Raw genomic sequence first — 18,608 nt, 5'->3', positions numbered from 1 at the left:
TTTCTATTCTTAAAATCAGATTTTAAACCTAACCTTAAACACACTCGTAACCTTATGCCTAACCTTAAATGAAGACCAATAAGCACAATTTTTACGATATTGACTTGTTGGCTTCTGGGAAATGTAGTACTAAAGGTTGGTGACGCACCTTGTACTACAGTCATTTACTTGTTGAACAGTGCTGACGTTCATTAAATAGAAAATGCTGGAAGCAGTTCCGACACTGAAAAACTCCATTATTTGTTGATTTATTTAGGTTTAATTACTTAGTAGGTAAATAGCAAGAGGCTATATATCTACCACTTGTCAGGCTTCTGAGTTTGCAGCAGAGAACTTGGTTCTAAGCTGACAAATGTTAGAGGATTCATTGAGGAAATGTAATTTTAATGACTTCAATCAACTCTACAGTGCCTTACTGTTACTGCAATACATCATTGTAAATAAGAATGTGTTCTTAACTGACTTTGCCTAGTTAAATAAATAAAAATAAATAGACTGGAACAGAAACACTAGACAAAGTGTACTATTTTGGTGCAAAGCAAACCCAAATGGAGTCGGTTCCTTCAGTAAACACATCAAATAGACAGAGCCTGTTTTGGGCATCAATACCTCATTGACCACTGCACTGCCAAATCCAAATGAACAGTTTTCGTTCCTTACATTTTTTTTTAAATATCAACTGTTGCAGTGAATAATATTGAAGGTTGGATATTTGATGAATAATACCACAACATAATGAAAAACTCAAGTTGACTGAAAAGGTGAAAGGTTTTATTACAGTAAATCCATTCAAATCTCAACAGCTTTCAAAACGCAGGTTAAACATACAAAAACACATCTCACTTAATAGTTATTTTTTATTATTAAATATTTAAAAAGCAGGTCAAGTTATTCACAAATAAAATGCAAACATGCAACACGTTTTGGGGAATGCATAATGAGTGGGACATCAGAAAAAATATATATAATTATTGACAGCACATGTTTACATTCCTTTTCATTTACACAATATATGACTAAAGCATTATGGTGCACTGCCAAGTTCAATAAGAATAAATGCAACATTAAAAAAAAGGTATACAATGTACGTACTTGGAATATAGTATGTCAAATTACTCAGTGAACTGACTCACAACTTTCCCTAAGACATGTGGTTCAAAAGTCATATGAAAACATCTGAAATATACCTGACTTCCACTGAATACGAAGGTGGTTAGTTGCTGTTAAAACTAAAGTTGAAAATAATGTTCATTGTGGTCATACTAGTCTACACTAAAATGAGCTCCCTTCCCTTATGATGAAGCCATACCGAAACAAACTTGTTTCTGTCACTGACGCACCAAATCTGGTGCAAATTAGGCATTTTTGAGTACACAGATTAATTTATCAGAATTCTTAGAATTCATGAAGACAGACAAATTATGACTAACTCACTACTGCTTTTCATTCATGATTCTCATGGACCATACTGCCTCACTTCATGTAAAGGCAATATCGAGTCTTCTAAGCTTTAATTATTATTTTTGTAATTAATTTGTAATTGTGTAAATTGTGAGTCTATGGACATACAGTATTATCCATTCCAGAGTCAAATGTCAGTGCAACATATGGAGGAAGGTTATTTAGGAGATACTACGAGCCCTTCAGGGCATTTTCTTATTGCATTCTCATGATTAGTATGGTTGATATGTAATAAAAAATCAAATAAACAATAACTTTGAAACAACGTACATAATGGAAGGATCATGGGACCGACCGAAGCTGGCAACATACATAACACTTGCTGACAGATAAAAACACTATCTGTCCACTCCATACTACAACATTTTGTCACATCTAGAATTTTGGATGACTTATTTTTTTCACCATTTGTCACTGTCCTTGGAAACTTCTGTGATGTTCTGAGCTTGTCTGCATGTGGCAGTATGTAATAACAGCCACCTGCCTACAGCATTTCACAACAGTCACAATAACACACAGAATGTAGAACAGCAGAGGAATATATATATATATAATATATATATATATATATATATAAAATAAAATAGGGTCATGTTTCTTTGCATGAGGTTGTTTCATGTGCTCAGTCTTCAGGAGAACAAAAAAATAAACAAACCACGAGGGGAAGAAAATACAAATGAGAAAAAAAAAAAAAGATTAAAAAAACCTGTAACAAAATTCTCACAAAACAAAAGGGCATGGTGTTGTGGTGGGGCCAGGGGCAAGGACAGGGAGTGATGGCAGTCAGTACTCATCCTGCTGATCATCAGGAACATCCTCTTCATGGACCCCTGGATCCACATCTTCTCCATCCACCTCTCCTGCACCTTCCTGAAGGGACACAAGCAGTCATAACAAAATGTCAGGGCCAGAGCCACCATAGGTCTTTTCAAGTAATTAACAGCACCAGCAACCTAAATCAATTGATCAATCAAACAAAGGCCTGTGATTACAAAGAAAATGAGGTCCTTGAACGATTAGCAAAACCTTTGCTATCCAATCCAGTACCAACCTTCTAGAACCTAAAACAAACGTTGCACAACAGCAACCCACACCCAATCGCCTCTGGGAAATTCCTATGAATGATCAATCAATGAAGAGCCAATCAAATATAGCCGACTGACCTGTTCGTCTGCAGAGTACAGAATCTCCATTAGCCGCTCCACGAACTGGGCGCTCTCCTGACCTTGTTCCTGTGCCAGCACTTCCACATCCCGCAGCTTTCCAAAGTAAAAGTCCCTCTCCTTCTCCACACCCTCAAGTGCAAGTTTTAATGTGTTCACCTGTACACAAAATGAGGAAAAGTAGTATTAGTATCATACAGACAAGTTGATATTCCTATCATCTATTTGTTTTACTTCACACACCACAATTTTCTTTGTGTGGAAACTGTTTTGTATAATGATGTGCAGTATTAATGATTTTTCCATTGTCAATAAAATACAAAATGGTCACAAAGTTGGACAGCGCATCTTAAAAATCTAGCTGTAATACACCACTGTTCCTCTGATCCCCAACTGCTTATTACTTCATTACTTGGATCGTTTTCATGTTTAGGGTTTAATAGTAATCTAATCCTTGGAAAACCAGGATTATGGAATGATCATTCAATGCAATTTGTAATTACTTGTCATATTGGTTTTGCCAAAAACAATACATACATATCCTTCTTACAAATCTAAACAGTGAGTCCAACTTAGCTATATTAAATTGTAATGACGCTGTTGTAGTAACTTATATATATTAAGTTGTAATTATCCTGTAGTAGTGACTTTATACCTGGTCGTTGAGCCCTGTGACCTGTGCTTCCAGTTCCCGCTCTCCTTTGGCCGGAGTTGTCGTTGGAGTTGCAACTGGGATTCTTTTCGCTGAAGAGGGTCTGGAGGATGGATGGGGGCTGCAGGGGTTTTGTTTCGGAGTTGTTGCACTTGCCCTGGTGGCTCCTGAACACAAAGATATGTTAGAAAATGTAAATAATCTGGTCATGTCAGGGTGTTCACACTTGGTCCCTTTCAGCCAATTTTTGTGAACTCACCTCGGTTTGTTAATTTTTCGTTCAGTGTGAACACTGACTTGCCTAGTTGAATAAAGGTACAATTTAAAAAAGGAACTCAGACCCTCAAAAGAGCCCCTGAAGTGAACCAAACTGAGACCATCAAGGGGTGGTCTGAGTTCGGTTCGCTTGAATTCCGTGGTCCGGTTCCCGTTTTTAGGGCAATGCGAATCCAAAGCTTCCCAGGTTCGCTTGTCATTATTACTGCACTACAGTAATGCAACACCGTTTCCCCTGCCATAATCCCTCACATTGGTGCTACAAAAGAGAAAAGATAAGGTTAGTGGAAAAAAATGTGTGCCGTTTTTGGATATTGATTAGCGATTGTCAAGAAAGCAGAGAAATTTCCAAATTGTGTGGAGTTTTCAGATTATTTGTTTGCACTATGTGAGCTATATGCTAAGAAAGCTTCATACGCTGTTTATTTCGTTTGTGGGGTTTGAATAATGTGAGAAGACAACATACTTGGCAATAATCACAAAATAGGATACAAAATCAAGAGACGTGCTATCCGGGATCATTGGGACGTCCCAACTCTGACGTTACCCCATGGAAGTTAACATTTAAAATAGTTAAGGAAAGGGTTAAGGTTAGGATTTAGAGTAGGAACGTCCCAAAGAGCCTCGATAGCACTAAGCATAAAATCAACGCTGGCTCTTTTTTATTTATTTAACTAGGCAAGTCATTCATAAAGGGCCAGTGTGCTATATTGGGTGTAAAATTTTCAATTACAGCATTATTTAATCTGCAGTATTCTTCTGCTATTTATTCTGTTACCAATCATTTGTACATGTTAATATTATCTTCAAATTATAAATCTAATCTTTTAACTAAATGCAATCTATTAGCTTCCAAAAAGTATATCTAGATGTCCAATAACATGATCTGATAGAATGGCTTTGTAAAAACCCAGAGTGCATTGAGTGAATGTTGAAAAAAGATCTTGGTTCCTTTATAAACATAGCAATGTGAATGCGAAGAGGACTCAGACCAGGTCAAGTGAACTGGCAAAAGAGTTGAGTCCTTATTCAAAGGCATGGGTAGTGTGAATACAAAAAGAACATAGTTATTTTGCTTTTTACCCCAGAGTAAAGAGGACTGATATAGGTTCATTAAAGAGGACTATATGTGAAAACACCCTCAGACAGTTTCTTAATCTACATAAACAATGTCTGTTGTCCAGAGGGGTGTCCTACAAAACAGGATCAATGAGTTAGCAGGCTAACTTTGATAAACAACCAGAATTAAACAAATGTTCTGGTTCATTAAGAAAGCTAAACGTATGTGTTTTTGGTTGTTGAGTCAGTTAGACCATGCTCATTTCAAGCACATCTTTAAAAAACAACAACATTATTTCCTAATATTTAGGCAAGTTATCTGGCTAACACATTGATCCTGCTTTCTATTAGATAGACCCCTCAGGTAGCTGGTCTTACCTGCAGTGGGGGAGCTGGCTGCGTGGTGTTGGGACTTTTTTGGCAGGTTGAAGATCTGCTCACCGGGGTCAGGTGGGGGGATGGCATCCTGACCCTGTCTGGCCTGAAGTGGGTCGTAATCCTTACCGTCATAGTTGGCATCAAAGAACCTCTTAAACCACTGGATGAAGTCAAGGTTGTCCTGAAATCTGGCTTTCACAAGCTTCTCCACAGGAATAATCTTTAAAGAGGAGAAGTGGAAATAATTGATCAAGATAAACAATTACCCCAATTATTTTAATAATCTGGACTTCATGTGACTTGACAAATTAGAAGGAAAAAAATGAAGGAACTTTGTGAGTGTTCTATCTAATATAGCCTTGCCAATGCAACTAACTGTCATTAGCAGCTACGGTAGGTCACGTCAGGACACTACTTGGCCTCATCCTCTCACCTTGTCCACATTCATTCTCTTGAAAGAGGCCTGCAGCAGCTTGAAGTTATGAATGTACTCATGCTCGAATTTAGCCTGGAACTTAACCTTCTTAAGATGGACGCAGCCAGGGAATAACAAATCCATGAACTGGCAGTAGGCTGCTCCTAGAAGGGAATTGAGATGTGTGACAAAAATTACTGCTTGTTTCTCTTCTGATACAAGTGCAAACTAATTATATTTTTCAGGCACATGCTTGATGGAAATGTTTATCTGTACTGCCATTAGCAAACCTGTGCACAACACATCCTTTCAATTAAAAGACACAGACTAGAGACCATGGAATTAGTACCATTAGCACACCTTGCGACAGGACTGTGTGGTTCAGGAGAGATTGGATTACTTGGGGTAGCCATGGCATGGTAGGCACAGCAAGTGCGCACACTAGTTTTATTAATAGCACAGTCTTCTCTGTCAGAGCAAGGTTAGGTTAGGAGCAAGGTTGGGGTTACACCAGGTTTCTTTGATTATACATATTACTATGTATAATTAGAGGGTTATCAGCAGAAGTTGGGCATATAAGAGAGGAAAAAAATGGCCATCTGTTTCTCATCCAATACCTATAGTATCATCCTGCATCTCCCTTCTTATGCTAGGCCTATATCCTGAGGTCCTTGGTTCTGGGAGCAAGCACAGTTTGCAGCAGAGTTAAGAGGGTAATTATTCTTACCTGAGGAGAGCTGCTCCACTTTAGTGTAGTTCAGACCGAGAAGATCGTTAACCCAGGCAGTGATATCATGCCTGCTCATAGTCTCCTGGGTTATTGAGGTAGAATATACGTTGACCGCCATCCCCCAACTGCAAAAGACAGGAAGGAATCTCTGTCAGTTATAATTCACTTTCTACAAAACATTACTATCTTGTATCCCTTTTACATAATGGTTAGCCAATATTCTGTACACACAATTGTTGACCAACAGATAAAAACCTGCATATCATTTTCAACTGCCATTAAACAGAGAGATGCAGTAGCAAAGATTAAGCAAGGCAGACAACAACAATACAAACCATCAAGGGGAAACTCACTGATTTGACAGCAAGCAAGTAAACATAGGCATATAACCACAGCTACTAGATACTGTACGAAATTAAGCCAAGGTCTAGTAATGTAATAACATGTTAGTAACACATATATAAAGATAAATGATGTCCAATTAAACAGCAATGAATACACACTATCAACACTAAACATGCAAATACACTCATAACAGGAGAGGGCTCAAACAAATATGGAAAAAGCATTCAGGAGAGTATTGAATTTGAGTGAAGTTTGAGTATAGTTGTACTACAAATCTACATGATGATGAGGAGACATTGCATGAGGATATAAAAAAACGTATCTTCATAATGAAGCTGGCTATTGTGAGTTAAGAAACATCAATGGAGCAAAGTGAAATTAACATGGTGTAAGCTCTCACAGTGCAAACAAATAGCATGAATAGTATAATGTGTGAAACTGTTGATAACCATAGTGATCACAGTAACTTCAAACATGGTCTTTGACGAGTGTAGCCTACATTATGCAAGAACATTGTAAAAGTGCAACAAAATAGAGCTTTTCACCGCTTTGGTATTATTTCATTCTAAATGATGAGGCTGGAACCCATAATGTCAAAATGTAAGACCCGAGTTGTTATCGCACCATTTCATATTCTCAGATGGGTATCAGAAATAAAAAACGGGCCTACTAATGTCTAGTGTTCTATCGCTCCACCATACCAAACACTTAGCTAATCATCTTACATCCCACTGTCACAGATAACAAGAAGGGCTGGCCACTTAGCGGCAGACGGACAATGCATTTCCATTACGGTAACAGCTAACGTTAGGCTACAATTACATCAAGCGCATAATTTATTCCAATGACCCAAACTGACCAAATTTGGACTGGAGTTTCGGTTTCGAACTATCCTCGTTCGTTGATTTCGCACTGATAAAAAGGACAGCCGTTCTCGTGTCAACAAAGCGGATGTACTGCTAGCTTTGTTAGCCAGTTAGCTCATTGGCTATACTTGACCCAGACAGAAGACTTTATCATTTGAACAGACTGGTTTTATAACCATGTCATATAATACAAGGAATAACTAAGACAGTAAAGGTGCCCCTTGTCCCAGAACAAACGATTAGGTAGGGTTTGGACCAACAAAAATAGTATAGCAGCTACTTGCAATCATTAACGTTATAGTCAAGACAGTGACTGTGTATGTGATAATGGAGCAAGCTAACGGGGTAGTCTTTTTGACAACGGTCTTATTTCCAACTCGCCACATAATTTGTGCCGTTATATCACTGTAAATGTCACGTATTTCGCTTTGGCAGAATTGTTAACTTGCAGAGGCCTCCTCAAAACGATTTAACCCATGATTAAGAAACAGCACGTACATGTTGGATTTGATAATGACAAGTCACCAAGAAGGCAATACATGCACTTTTGCACGAGCCGATTCATTGTAACGGAATCGAAATAGCACTAGACCGTGGCATGGAAAACATTCAATGCTCGTGAAACAAATGTTCAGGGTTTTGCAGCAACCTTGTGCTCAAAGCCTTGCTATGAAACCACGCCAACTGCGGCATTTGCACTGATTTACCTGTAGGCGCGCTCTCCTCGCACTGTATTTTTTCTGTAAGGAATGCAGTTGGATCCGTCCGTTGGGATGATGTCGTTGTTATTCTCTCCATTTGGGGACAGTGCTTGGGTGGGACCAGGCATTGGGTCTCTAAAATATTGAACAGATTATCTGCTCTCTCTCTCTCTATGAAAGGACGATGCAATATAAAGTGACGCACCTCGGGCTCGTTCTCTAGTCTGCTTATTCTTCACAAATCTGTCTCTGGTGACGTCACTGCACCCTAACCAACCACGTGACTGATGGGGTGGCGGTGCGCTTCTTGGAAGGTGGACGGCGAATTCCACTAATATAAACGAAGGAACATAGGGACCCTTTCTCACTCAAACGCAAAATGTTTTGTTTATTTCGTGCCTCGGAGTCAATAGCAATAGTTGGCCTACTTGAAGACATTTAAATGCCAGGCCTTTATTATAAAATGATGCATCTATTGTGCTTCTTGGTTTTCTATATTCTCATTATTTGGGCGAGTGAGAATTCAATTGCTTGTTGAATTTAATTTACATAACAATATTAATGGTTATTATATTGCTGAAATGCAGAAGAATAATAGTGGATCTGTGACTGGGACATATAGGACCAATTCTAGTTTTTTATTTTATTTTGCATACTGGTAAGCAGCTTCATTAATGTTGCACTGAAAACCAACCCTCTGATGGCTAGTGCTGAGAATTAACAAATGTATTTATTTTTGGTTTCCAAAAACAACTAATTGATTGATGTTGGTTCAATTACTTAAATTCCATTTTGTTCTATTTTTCTGTGAGCTCAATGCTTTAAATAACAGGCCAACAGTCTACATAGTTTAGCTGTGGTAATTAACTACAATAACCATCATCTATTGCATACCTACTTGTCCAGTCTGTTTATTTTATGCCTGCCACATTAAGTGGGACAGACAATGAGAAGAGAGAAAAATATGCAATGGAGAGGTATAGTGAGCAGTTGCTTCACAAGGTATCTCTCCCTAAAAATACATTATCCAAGTATTTGATAGTTGGTATTCAGCAGTTATAAAAGTATGCCTTATTTACTTTGAACTACTAAAATAGTGTTGTCAGACAGCATAGGCAGTAGCTCTATAGAGATGAGATGACTTACAATAAAATAAAGTCATTGACAAAAACAAATGCAATATGCAGAACTGAAATATTTTATAAAAGTCATGTGAATAAATTATGGTGAATAAGTGATAAGCAGTAATGGGACTTTTAATTTTTTATTCTGTGTTGTTACAGCATTCAACCACATAATGCATAGGGCATTTCACGCAAAAAAAAAAAAAAATAGAAACCAAAAACCTGATTTTTAAAAATATTGATAATCGAACTGACCTCAAAAAAGGACTAATCGCTCCTCACTATGGCTTAAAAGGATTGCCTTCTAAAGTGCTGTACTACAATCACAAGTAGCAGAACAAAAGCCTTTGTTGTTAGCCATACTATAAGGTACAGGACCAACCTTGGTCCTGGAGAGCTACTGAGCGTATGCTGGCTTCCATTCCAACCCAGCACTAACTCTGATTCATCTACTGGTAATAAATAGATTAGTTGAAACATAATACCTGTATATAGGCCAGTTTATCAATTAGCTCAACTGAAACTTGTCATTTTGCTGAAACAGTACCTACCACAACTAATATATATATATATATATACTGCTCAAAAAAATAAAGGGAACACTAAAATAACACATCCTAGATCTGAATTAATGAAATATTCTTATTAAATACTTTTTTCTTTACATAGTTGAATGTGCTGACAACAAAATCACACAAAAATGATCAATGGAAATCAAATGTATCAACCCATGGAGGTCTGGATTTGGAGTCACACTCAAAATTAAAGTGGAAAACCACACTACAGGCTGATCCAACTTTGATGTAATGTCCTTAAAACAAGTCAAAAATTAGGCTCAGTAGTGTGTGTGGCCTCCACGTGCCTGTATGACCTCACTACAACGCCTGGGCATGCTCCTGATGAGGTGGCGGATGGTCTCCTGAGGGATCTCCTCCCAGACCTGGACTAAAGCATCCGCCAACTCCTGGACAGTCTGTGGTGCAATGGGGCGAGACATGATGTCCCAGATGTGCTCAATTGGATTCAGGTTTGGGGAATGTATATACACTGCTCAAAATAATTAAGGGAACAGTGTATACACACTGCTCAAAAAAATAAAGGGAAGACTTAAACAACACAATGTAACTCCAAGTCAATCACACTTCTGTGAAATCAAACTGTCCACTTAGGAAGCAACACTGATTGACAATAAATTTCACATGCTGTTGTGCAAATGGAATAGACAGGTGGAAATTATAGGCAATTAGCAAGATACCCCCAATAAAGGAGTGGTTCTGCAGGTGATAACCACAGACCACTTCTCAGTTCCTATGCTTCCTGGCTGATGTTTTGGTCACTTTTGAATGCTGGCGGTGCTTTCACTCTAGTGGTAGCATGAGACGGAGTCTACAACCCACACAAGTGGCTCAGGTAGTGCAGCTCATCCAGGATGGCACATCAATATGAGCTGTGGCAAGAAGGTTTGCTGTGTCTGTCAGCATAGTGTCCAGAGCATGGAGGCGCTACCAGGAGACAGGCCAGTACATCAGGAGACGTGGAAGAGGCCGTAGGAGGACAACAACCCAGCAGCAGGACCGCTACCTCTGCCTTTGTGCAAGGAGGAGCAGGAGGAGCACTGCCAGAGCCCTGCAAAATGACCTCCAGCAGGCCACAAATGTGCATGGGTCTGCTCAAATGGTCAGAAACAGACTCCATGAAGGTGGTATGAGGGCCCGACGTCCACAGGTGGGGGTTGTGCTTACAGCCCAACACCGTGCAGGACGTTTGGCATTTGCCAGAGAACACCAAGATTGGCAAATTCGCCACTGGCGCCCTGTGCTCTTCACAGATGAAAGCAGGTTCACACTGAGCACATGTGACAGACGTGACAGAGTCTGGAGACGCCGTGGAGAACAACATCCTCCAGCATGACCGGTTTGGCGGTGGGTCAGTCATGGTGTGGGGTGGCATTTCTTTGGGGGGCCGCACAGCACTCCATGTGCTCGCCAGAGGTAGCCTGACTGCCATTAGGTACCAAGATGAGATCCTCAGACCCCTTGTGAGACCATATGCTGGTGCGGTTGGCCCTGGGTTCCTCCTAATGCAAGACAATGCTAGACCTCATGTGGCTGGAGTGTGTCAGCAGTTCCTGCAAGAGGAAGGCATTGATGCTATGGACTGGCCCACCCGTTCCCCAGACCTGAATCCAATTGAGCACATCTGGGACATCATGTCTCGCTCCATCCACCAACGCCACGTTGCACCACAGACTGTCCAGGAATTGGCGGATGCTTTAGTCCAGGTCTGGGAGGAGATCCCTCAGGAGACCATCTGCCACCTCATCAGGAGCATGCCCAGGCGTTGTAGGGAGGTCATACAGGCACGTGGAGCCCACACACACTACTGAGCCTCTTTTTGATTTGTTTTAAGGGCATTACATCAAAGTTGGATCAGCCTGTAGTGTGGTTTTCCACTTTAATTATGAGCGGGACTCCAAATCCAGACCTCCATGGGTTGATAAATTTGATTTCCATTGATAATTTGTGTGTGATTTTGTTGTCAGCACATTCAACTATGTAAAGAAAAAAGTATTTAATAAGAATATTTCATTCATTCAGATCTAGGATGTGTTATTTTAGTGTTACCTTTATTTTTTTGAGCAGTATATATATATATATATATATATATATATGAGGGCTGCACTGTCCCACTAACACACCACATGGCAGGCTGTACCCCTACTTCCGCCAGATGCCTCTATTCTTACGTCATTTGTCAAGTTTGTGTCCTACTGTAATCTGCCGAGACAGTGAGACACTCGTGTCCCCCGGCGACCAGTTAGTTCATAAAACATCCTCCATTCAGGTTGCAAATGCGTCGGTTACTTGGTTTCCTCCTTGACTTGATTTAATGGTGAGCCTGTCTAAAAACAAAACTGGGAAAATATACATACGCTCTTAATAAAACCCCTTTTTCCACCACCATACTAGTGGCTAATGCCACTTCCTGATGTTGCGTACACTGTTCAGCCATGGGTAAACAGACTGCTGAATGCGGTACACAACATCCGGAAGCAGCATTAACCACTAACATGGTGGTGGAAATAGTGTTTTAAGACAGAACGCATATTTTCCTGTTTTTTTAAGCTGGTGGACCATTAAATCGACTTGAAGTGGAAACTGGCACCTTTTCAGCCTGGTTTAAGATATACCTTGCTCTAGGGCACAACGGTTGTAGGTTGTATCAGAGATAGTGATGCCAGAAACCTCTGGTTGCCAGTTGACTGATTGCTGTGAATCCCGCAAGATTCTTCCAGTGACAGACGTAAGCCATGATTGCAACCCTCAGATTACCAGCCATTCTCTAACTGCCGCCCTGCCAAACCCTCAGGTGTTAGTGCTGGGCTAGAACAAAAACCTGCTGCCTTGAGTCTCCATGACAGAAACACACGGTTACAGTCATGCAGAATTTATATACCTCAGGGAACAATAGACCTTTTTATTTTATTTTTGTATACAGTACCAGTCAAAAGTTTGGACACGTACTCATTCAAGGGTTCCTTTATTTTGACTATTTTCTACATGTTCTACATTGTAGAATAAAAGTGAAGACATCAAAACTACTAAATAACACATTTGGAATCATGTAGTAACCAAAAAAAGTGTTAGCGAGATTCTTCAAAGTAGCCACCCTTTGCCTCGATGACAGCTTTGCACACTCTTGGCATTCTCTCAACCAGCTTCATGAGGTAGTCACCTGGAATGCATTTCAATTAACAGGTGTGCCTTGTTAAAAGTTAAATTTCTGGAATTTCATTCCTTCTTAATGCATTTGAGCCAATCAGTTGTGTTGTGACAAGGTAGGGGTGGTATACAGAATATAGCCCTATTTGGTAAAAGACCAAGTCCATATTATGGCAAGAACAGCTCAAATAAGCAAAGACAAACAACAGTCAATTTCTTTAAGACATGAAGGTCAGTCAACGTGGAACATTAAGAACTTTTAAAGTTCATTCAAGTGCAGTCGCAAAAACCATCAAGTGCTATGATGAGAGGAAGGAAAGGAAGAACCAGAGTTACCTCTGCTGCAGATAAGTTCATTAGAGTTTACTAGCTTCAAAAATTGAAGCCCACATAGCTGCTTCACACAGAGTTCAAGTAACAGACACATCTCAACATCAACTGTTCAGAGGAGACTGCGTGAATCAGGCCTTCATAGTCAAATTACTGCAAATAAACCACCACTAAAGGACACCAATAAGAATAAGAGACTTGCTTGTGCCAGGAAACACAAGCAATGGACATCAGACCAGTGGAAATCTGTCCTTTGGTCTGATGAATCCAAATGTTTAATTTTTGGTTCCATCCATCTTGTGTTTGAGACGCAGAGTAGGTGAACGGATGATCTATACATGTGTAGTTCCCACCGTGAAGCATGGAGGAGGAGATGTGATGGTGTGGGGGTGCTTTGCTGGTGACACCATGTAATTTATTTAGAATTCAAGGGACACTTAACCAGCATGGCTACCATAACACCCCCAGGCTCTGTAATTTGTAAGTCGCTCTGGATAAGAGCGTCTGCTAAATGACTTAAATGTTAAATGTAAGGGCTATTTGACCAAGGAGAGTGATGAAGTGCTGCATCAGATGACCTGGCCTCCACAGTCACCTGGCCTCAACCCAATTGAGATGTTTGGGATGAGTTAGACTGCAGAGTGAAGGAAAAGCAGCCAACAAATTCTCAGCATATGTGGGAACTCCTTCAAGACTGATGGAAAAGCATTCCATGTGAAGCTGGTTGGGAGAATGCCAAGCGTGTGCAAAGCTGTCATCAAGGCAAAGGGGGGCTACTTTGAAGAATCTAAAATATATTTGGATTCGTTTAACACTTTATTGGTTACTACATGATTCCATGTGTGTTATTTCATAGTGTTGATGTCTTCACTATTATTCTACAATGTAGAAAATAGTAAAAATAAAGAAAACCCTCGAATGAACAAGTGTGTCCAAACTTTTGACTGGTATTGTATATTAATGAAATATAAGCCAGCCTGAGTAGTAACCCTCTGACAGTGCACACACTGTTTATTATTGGTACAACTAGAACACAGTGTACTCCTCTGTGCACTGACTGAAGAAATATTCAGTCAGTGTACATATGTCCTCAAGAAAAGCAGGAATGAAAACATTGCCAAAGACACAACATGAAAACGTTCTGATGATTAAACACATAGCTGTTCTCCATCTCAAATCAACACCAGGCAAATATGGATAATGATGACTGCAGAAATCATAACATAAGGAAAAAATGCCAAGTTGAATTGGCCATTTCAGATCTCTTTTGCAGCTGCTTAGGGGCATCAGCTGTCTTGGACACCTAGCTGGCTGGTACTGAATTACTGTATTGATTTGCACTGTACCATTGTGGTGCCATGCTGTTCAATGTTGTGTTAAACCAGAGCAGAAGTCAGCACAGTGTACAAATGAAGAAGTTTCTCTCTGGTGGCTGAGACTTGTCAAAGGACTTCATAGCTGAATATCTTTTTTTTTTACAAGCATTATCTTGTTTTTTGATATCCACGTTGTTGTTGAGAGTTTTGGTTACAATTTGCAGTCCCCTTTCTCGCGGGAAGTGGTTCAAATGTGCAAAGTGTCACATACTAAAAAGACACACACAAACCAAAGTGAAAGTGGAGTAGTGAGTGAAACTTCCAAACTAGTAGGTGGCTAGCTGTCAAACCAAACATAGTTAGCATGCTAGCTATCTGGCTAATCAATATATACCGGTAGCTAGCACTACCACGGTAACGTACACTGCTGGACTAGCAAGCTAGCAATAATTACAAGCCCATTTTGACAGAAACCGGTAGCCAACATATACAGTATTAACCACATTACATCGAGTAGAATTCAACAATATACTGAGGTGTACAGCCCGCCATATATGTCCTAAAACATGTTCAACAAGTTTGACAAAAAAAATCACATTGCAACCGTAGATTTTTTGACTCACCAGTGAACTCAGATTTCAGGTTATTCGGTGTTCAAAAGCTGCTATTTTCCTGAGTCACCCCACCCTCTTTCCACTCATTGTAGGAGCTGATGACGCCGATAACGTACACATGTTTCATTCGACAAAGAACCAGCGTTGCTGAAGCCGATTGGCTTGATTGTAACATCTGGTGTGATTTCGACCAGTCATAAGTTGATGCGTTGCTCATTGTGTATAACTGACAGCTACTGTACATGGGCATTGGAGTTGCCTCTGCACTCTCCTTTTTTAGTAACATGATAATACATTCCTGCATTCCTTTTAGTATTACACAATAAGACAATATGCAATGTATACAGATAAAATTCAGTAGGTCATTTAATTTCTAATTCTTATTTGTTATATATTTCATTTTTCTTTTAAATTATCCAACTTGTACTTTTGTACTTCAAATGAAGGGTTTCACCTTCAAGATTCCTATACCACATTGGATATGATAAGACTTATCTTGTTTCCAAATGTGCAAAATTAAGCTCTAAGACAAGAAACTTTCATGTACTTGTTTAAAATGTATAGTATGAGGCTAGGAATACCATATATAGATTTTCCTCATCATAAATCAATCTCTTTGGAGAGAGAAGCTGTGGTCCAGAGCAAAAGGGCTTTCAGACACATTTAGTAGGGATCTATGATTTGAGGCTTGTAAGGAATTTGGTTTCAGGCCAAAAAGAAAACATTCACCAGAGCTGACTTGGTCAACTAATTTAATATATCAAAATATGTCAAACAAAACAAATGAGATAATCCCACAAGTGTGTGCAAGACATAAGGTCCACAGTTCCTTGGTTGAGATCTTATCTACATACCATTTCCATTATATGTGTAGGTTAATAAGCAGACTTGCTAGAGATTTGAGTCAAAGAGCATATTTCATCATTCAGCATTGACTGTGCTTGACTGCAATAAGTGGTCTGCATACTGAGCTCCTTGATTTGTTTGTAAGAAGTTAACAGTTTAGCAGTTCAGATTTCCCCTTAGCATTTCCCTTAGCACACAGCAATTACACAAGGGGCACTAAAATATATCTCAGATATTTGGCAAGTCCTGATGTATCATTATCAAAATTATGTAGTCTTGGTGCCAGTTCCTAGGTACAAATTAAGCTCAATGAATCATCTCTATTAAGAATGCTTTTTATTCGTTTTTAGAATTTGTATTGTACCCAACTGGTTGGACCACTGCTTGTGTAGGAACAGCCTGGTTTCAAGACTAGATGTAACATAGTACATGTAAATCCGGGACACTCAAATTAGTAAGATTTGTTATGTTTGGTATGGCTACATAAGACAGAAGGATAAGGCAAAAACAAAAATGTTGGGTAATTAGTAACTTTGGAACTACTTGCTACTTTGCAACTGAACTCTGGACCCTGTCTTTCAAAGATAATTAGTAAATATCCAAATAACTAACAGATATTCATGGTAAAGGGTTTAAACACTGTTTCCCATGCTTGTTCAATGAACCATGAACACTTAGGACACTAAAGAGCCCTTTCTACTGACTCTGAAAAACACCAAAAGAAAGATGCCCAGGGTCCCTGCTCATCTGCGTGAACGTGCCTTAGGTGTGCTGGAAGGAGGCATGAGGACTGCAGATGTGGCCAGGGCAATAAATTGCAATGTCCGTACTGTGAAACGCCTAAGACAGCGCTACAGGGAGACAGGACGGACAGCTGATCATCCTCAGACCTCGTGGCAGACCTCGTGTAACAACACCTGCACAGGATCAGTACATCCGAACATCACACCTACGGGACAGGTACAGGATGGCAACAACAACCCGCCGAGTTACACCAGGAACGCACAATCCCTCCTCAGTGCTTAAACTGTCTGCAATAGGCTGAGAAAGCCTGGACTGAGTGCTTGTAGGCCTGTTGTAAGGCAGGTCCTCACCAGACATCACCGGCAACAACGTCGCCTATGGGCACAAACCCACCATTGCTGGACCAGACAGGAATGGCAAAAAGTGCTCTTCAGCGACCAGTCATGGTTTTGTCTCACCAGGGGTGATGGTCGGATATGCGTTTCTCGTCGAAGGAATGAGCGTTGACACAGAGGCCTGTGTTCTGGAGTGGAATCGATTTGGAGGTGGAGGGTCCGTCATGGTCTGGGGCGGTGTGTCACAGCATAATCGGACTGAGCTTGTTGTCATTGTAGGCAATCTCAACGCTGTGCGTTACAGGAACGACATCCTCCTCCCTCACGTGGTACCGTTCCTGCAGGCTCATCCTGACATGATCCTCCAGCATGACAATGCCACCATTGCTCATTCTGTGCATGATTTCCTGCAAGACAGGAATGTCAGTGTTCTGCCATGGCCAGCGAAGAGCCCAGATCTCAATCCCATTGAGTACATCCTGGACCTGTTGGATCAGAGGGTGAAGTCTAGGACCATTCCCCCCAGAAATGTCCGGGAATTTGCAGGTGCCTGGTGGAAGAGTGAGGTAACATCTCACACCAAGAACTGGCAAATCTGGTGCAGTCCATGAGGAGGAGATGCACTGCAGTACTTAATGCATATGGTGGCCACACCAGATACAGATTGTTACTTTTGATTTTGACCCCCCCTCCTTTGTTCAGGGACACATTATTTAATTTCTGTTAGTCACATGTCTGTGGAACATGTTCAGTTTATGTCTCAGTTGTTGAATCTTATGTTCATACAAATATTTACACATGTTAAGTTTGCTGAAAAGAAATGCAGTTGACAGTGGGAGGACGTTTCTTTTTTTGCTGAGCTTACTTAGCATGTTAGCTAACCCTTTAACCTAACTCCTAACCCTATAACCTTAAGCAGAACCTAGGCACCTAGCTAATGTTAGCGACACCATATTGGAATTTGTAACATATCATACATTTAGCAAATTCATAACATATTGTACAAACTGCAATTTGAAATATGTTGTATGAATTGCAATTCGTAACATATGTTAATTGTAATTTTCATAAACATATACAAATTGTAATTCATAACATATCATATGAAATGAATGATGGACACCCACAAATTAATACATACCATATGGTGTATCCTGCCTGTTTGGCCCTGTCCGGGGGTATCATCGGATGGGGCCACAGTGTCTCCTGACCCCTCCTGTCTCAGCCTCCAGTATTTATGCTGCAGTAGTTTATGTGTCGGGGGGCTAGGGTCAGTCTGTTATATCTGGAGTATTTATCCTGTCTTATCCTGTGTCCTGTGTGAATTTAAGTATGCTCTCTATAATTCTCTCTTTCTCTCTTTCTTTCTCTATCTCAGAGGACCTGAGCCCTAGGACCATGCCTCAGGACTACTTGGCATGATGACCTGGCATGATCACTCCTTGTTGTTCTCAGTCCACCTGGCCGTGCTGCTCCAGTTTCAACTGTTTCTGCCTGCGGCTATGGAACCCTGACCTGTTCACTGTGATTA

General features: G+C 40.2%; 1 protein-coding gene across 3 annotated transcripts; it reads right to left on the bottom strand.

Annotated features, from left to right (window-relative positions):
• Positions 1-749: 749 nt before the first annotated feature.
• LOC115114548 (microtubule-associated protein RP/EB family member 2-like) lies at positions 750-15,268 on the bottom strand. 3 transcript variants are annotated; one of them, XM_029642884.1, is made up of 7 exons: positions 15,162-15,268; positions 6,132-6,259; positions 5,423-5,568; positions 4,990-5,209; positions 3,280-3,443; positions 2,625-2,783; positions 750-2,331 (listed from the first exon to the last, which is right to left on the bottom strand). In XM_029642884.1, the coding sequence occupies exons 2-7, from the start codon at positions 6,250-6,252 to the stop codon at positions 2,245-2,247; spliced, it is 897 nt and encodes a 298-aa protein (XP_029498744.1). In that variant the 5' UTR covers positions 6,253-6,259; positions 15,162-15,268; the 3' UTR covers positions 750-2,244. The 3 variants fall into 3 exon arrangements, with proteins under 3 accessions (XP_029498744.1, XP_029498743.1, XP_029498745.1); XM_029642883.2 differs by lacking the exon at positions 15,162-15,268 and adding an exon at positions 8,053-8,302; XM_029642885.2 differs by lacking the exon at positions 15,162-15,268 and adding an exon at positions 7,339-7,423.
• Positions 15,269-18,608: the final 3,340 nt, after the last annotated feature.

This window comes from Oncorhynchus nerka, linkage group LG9b, assembly GCF_034236695.1.
Source record: "Oncorhynchus nerka isolate Pitt River linkage group LG9b, Oner_Uvic_2.0, whole genome shotgun sequence".
NCBI classification, from domain to species: domain Eukaryota; kingdom Metazoa; phylum Chordata; class Actinopteri; order Salmoniformes; family Salmonidae; genus Oncorhynchus; species Oncorhynchus nerka.
Note: the sequence above shows the minus strand (reverse complement) of the source record. Positions and strands in the feature narration are given on the sequence as shown.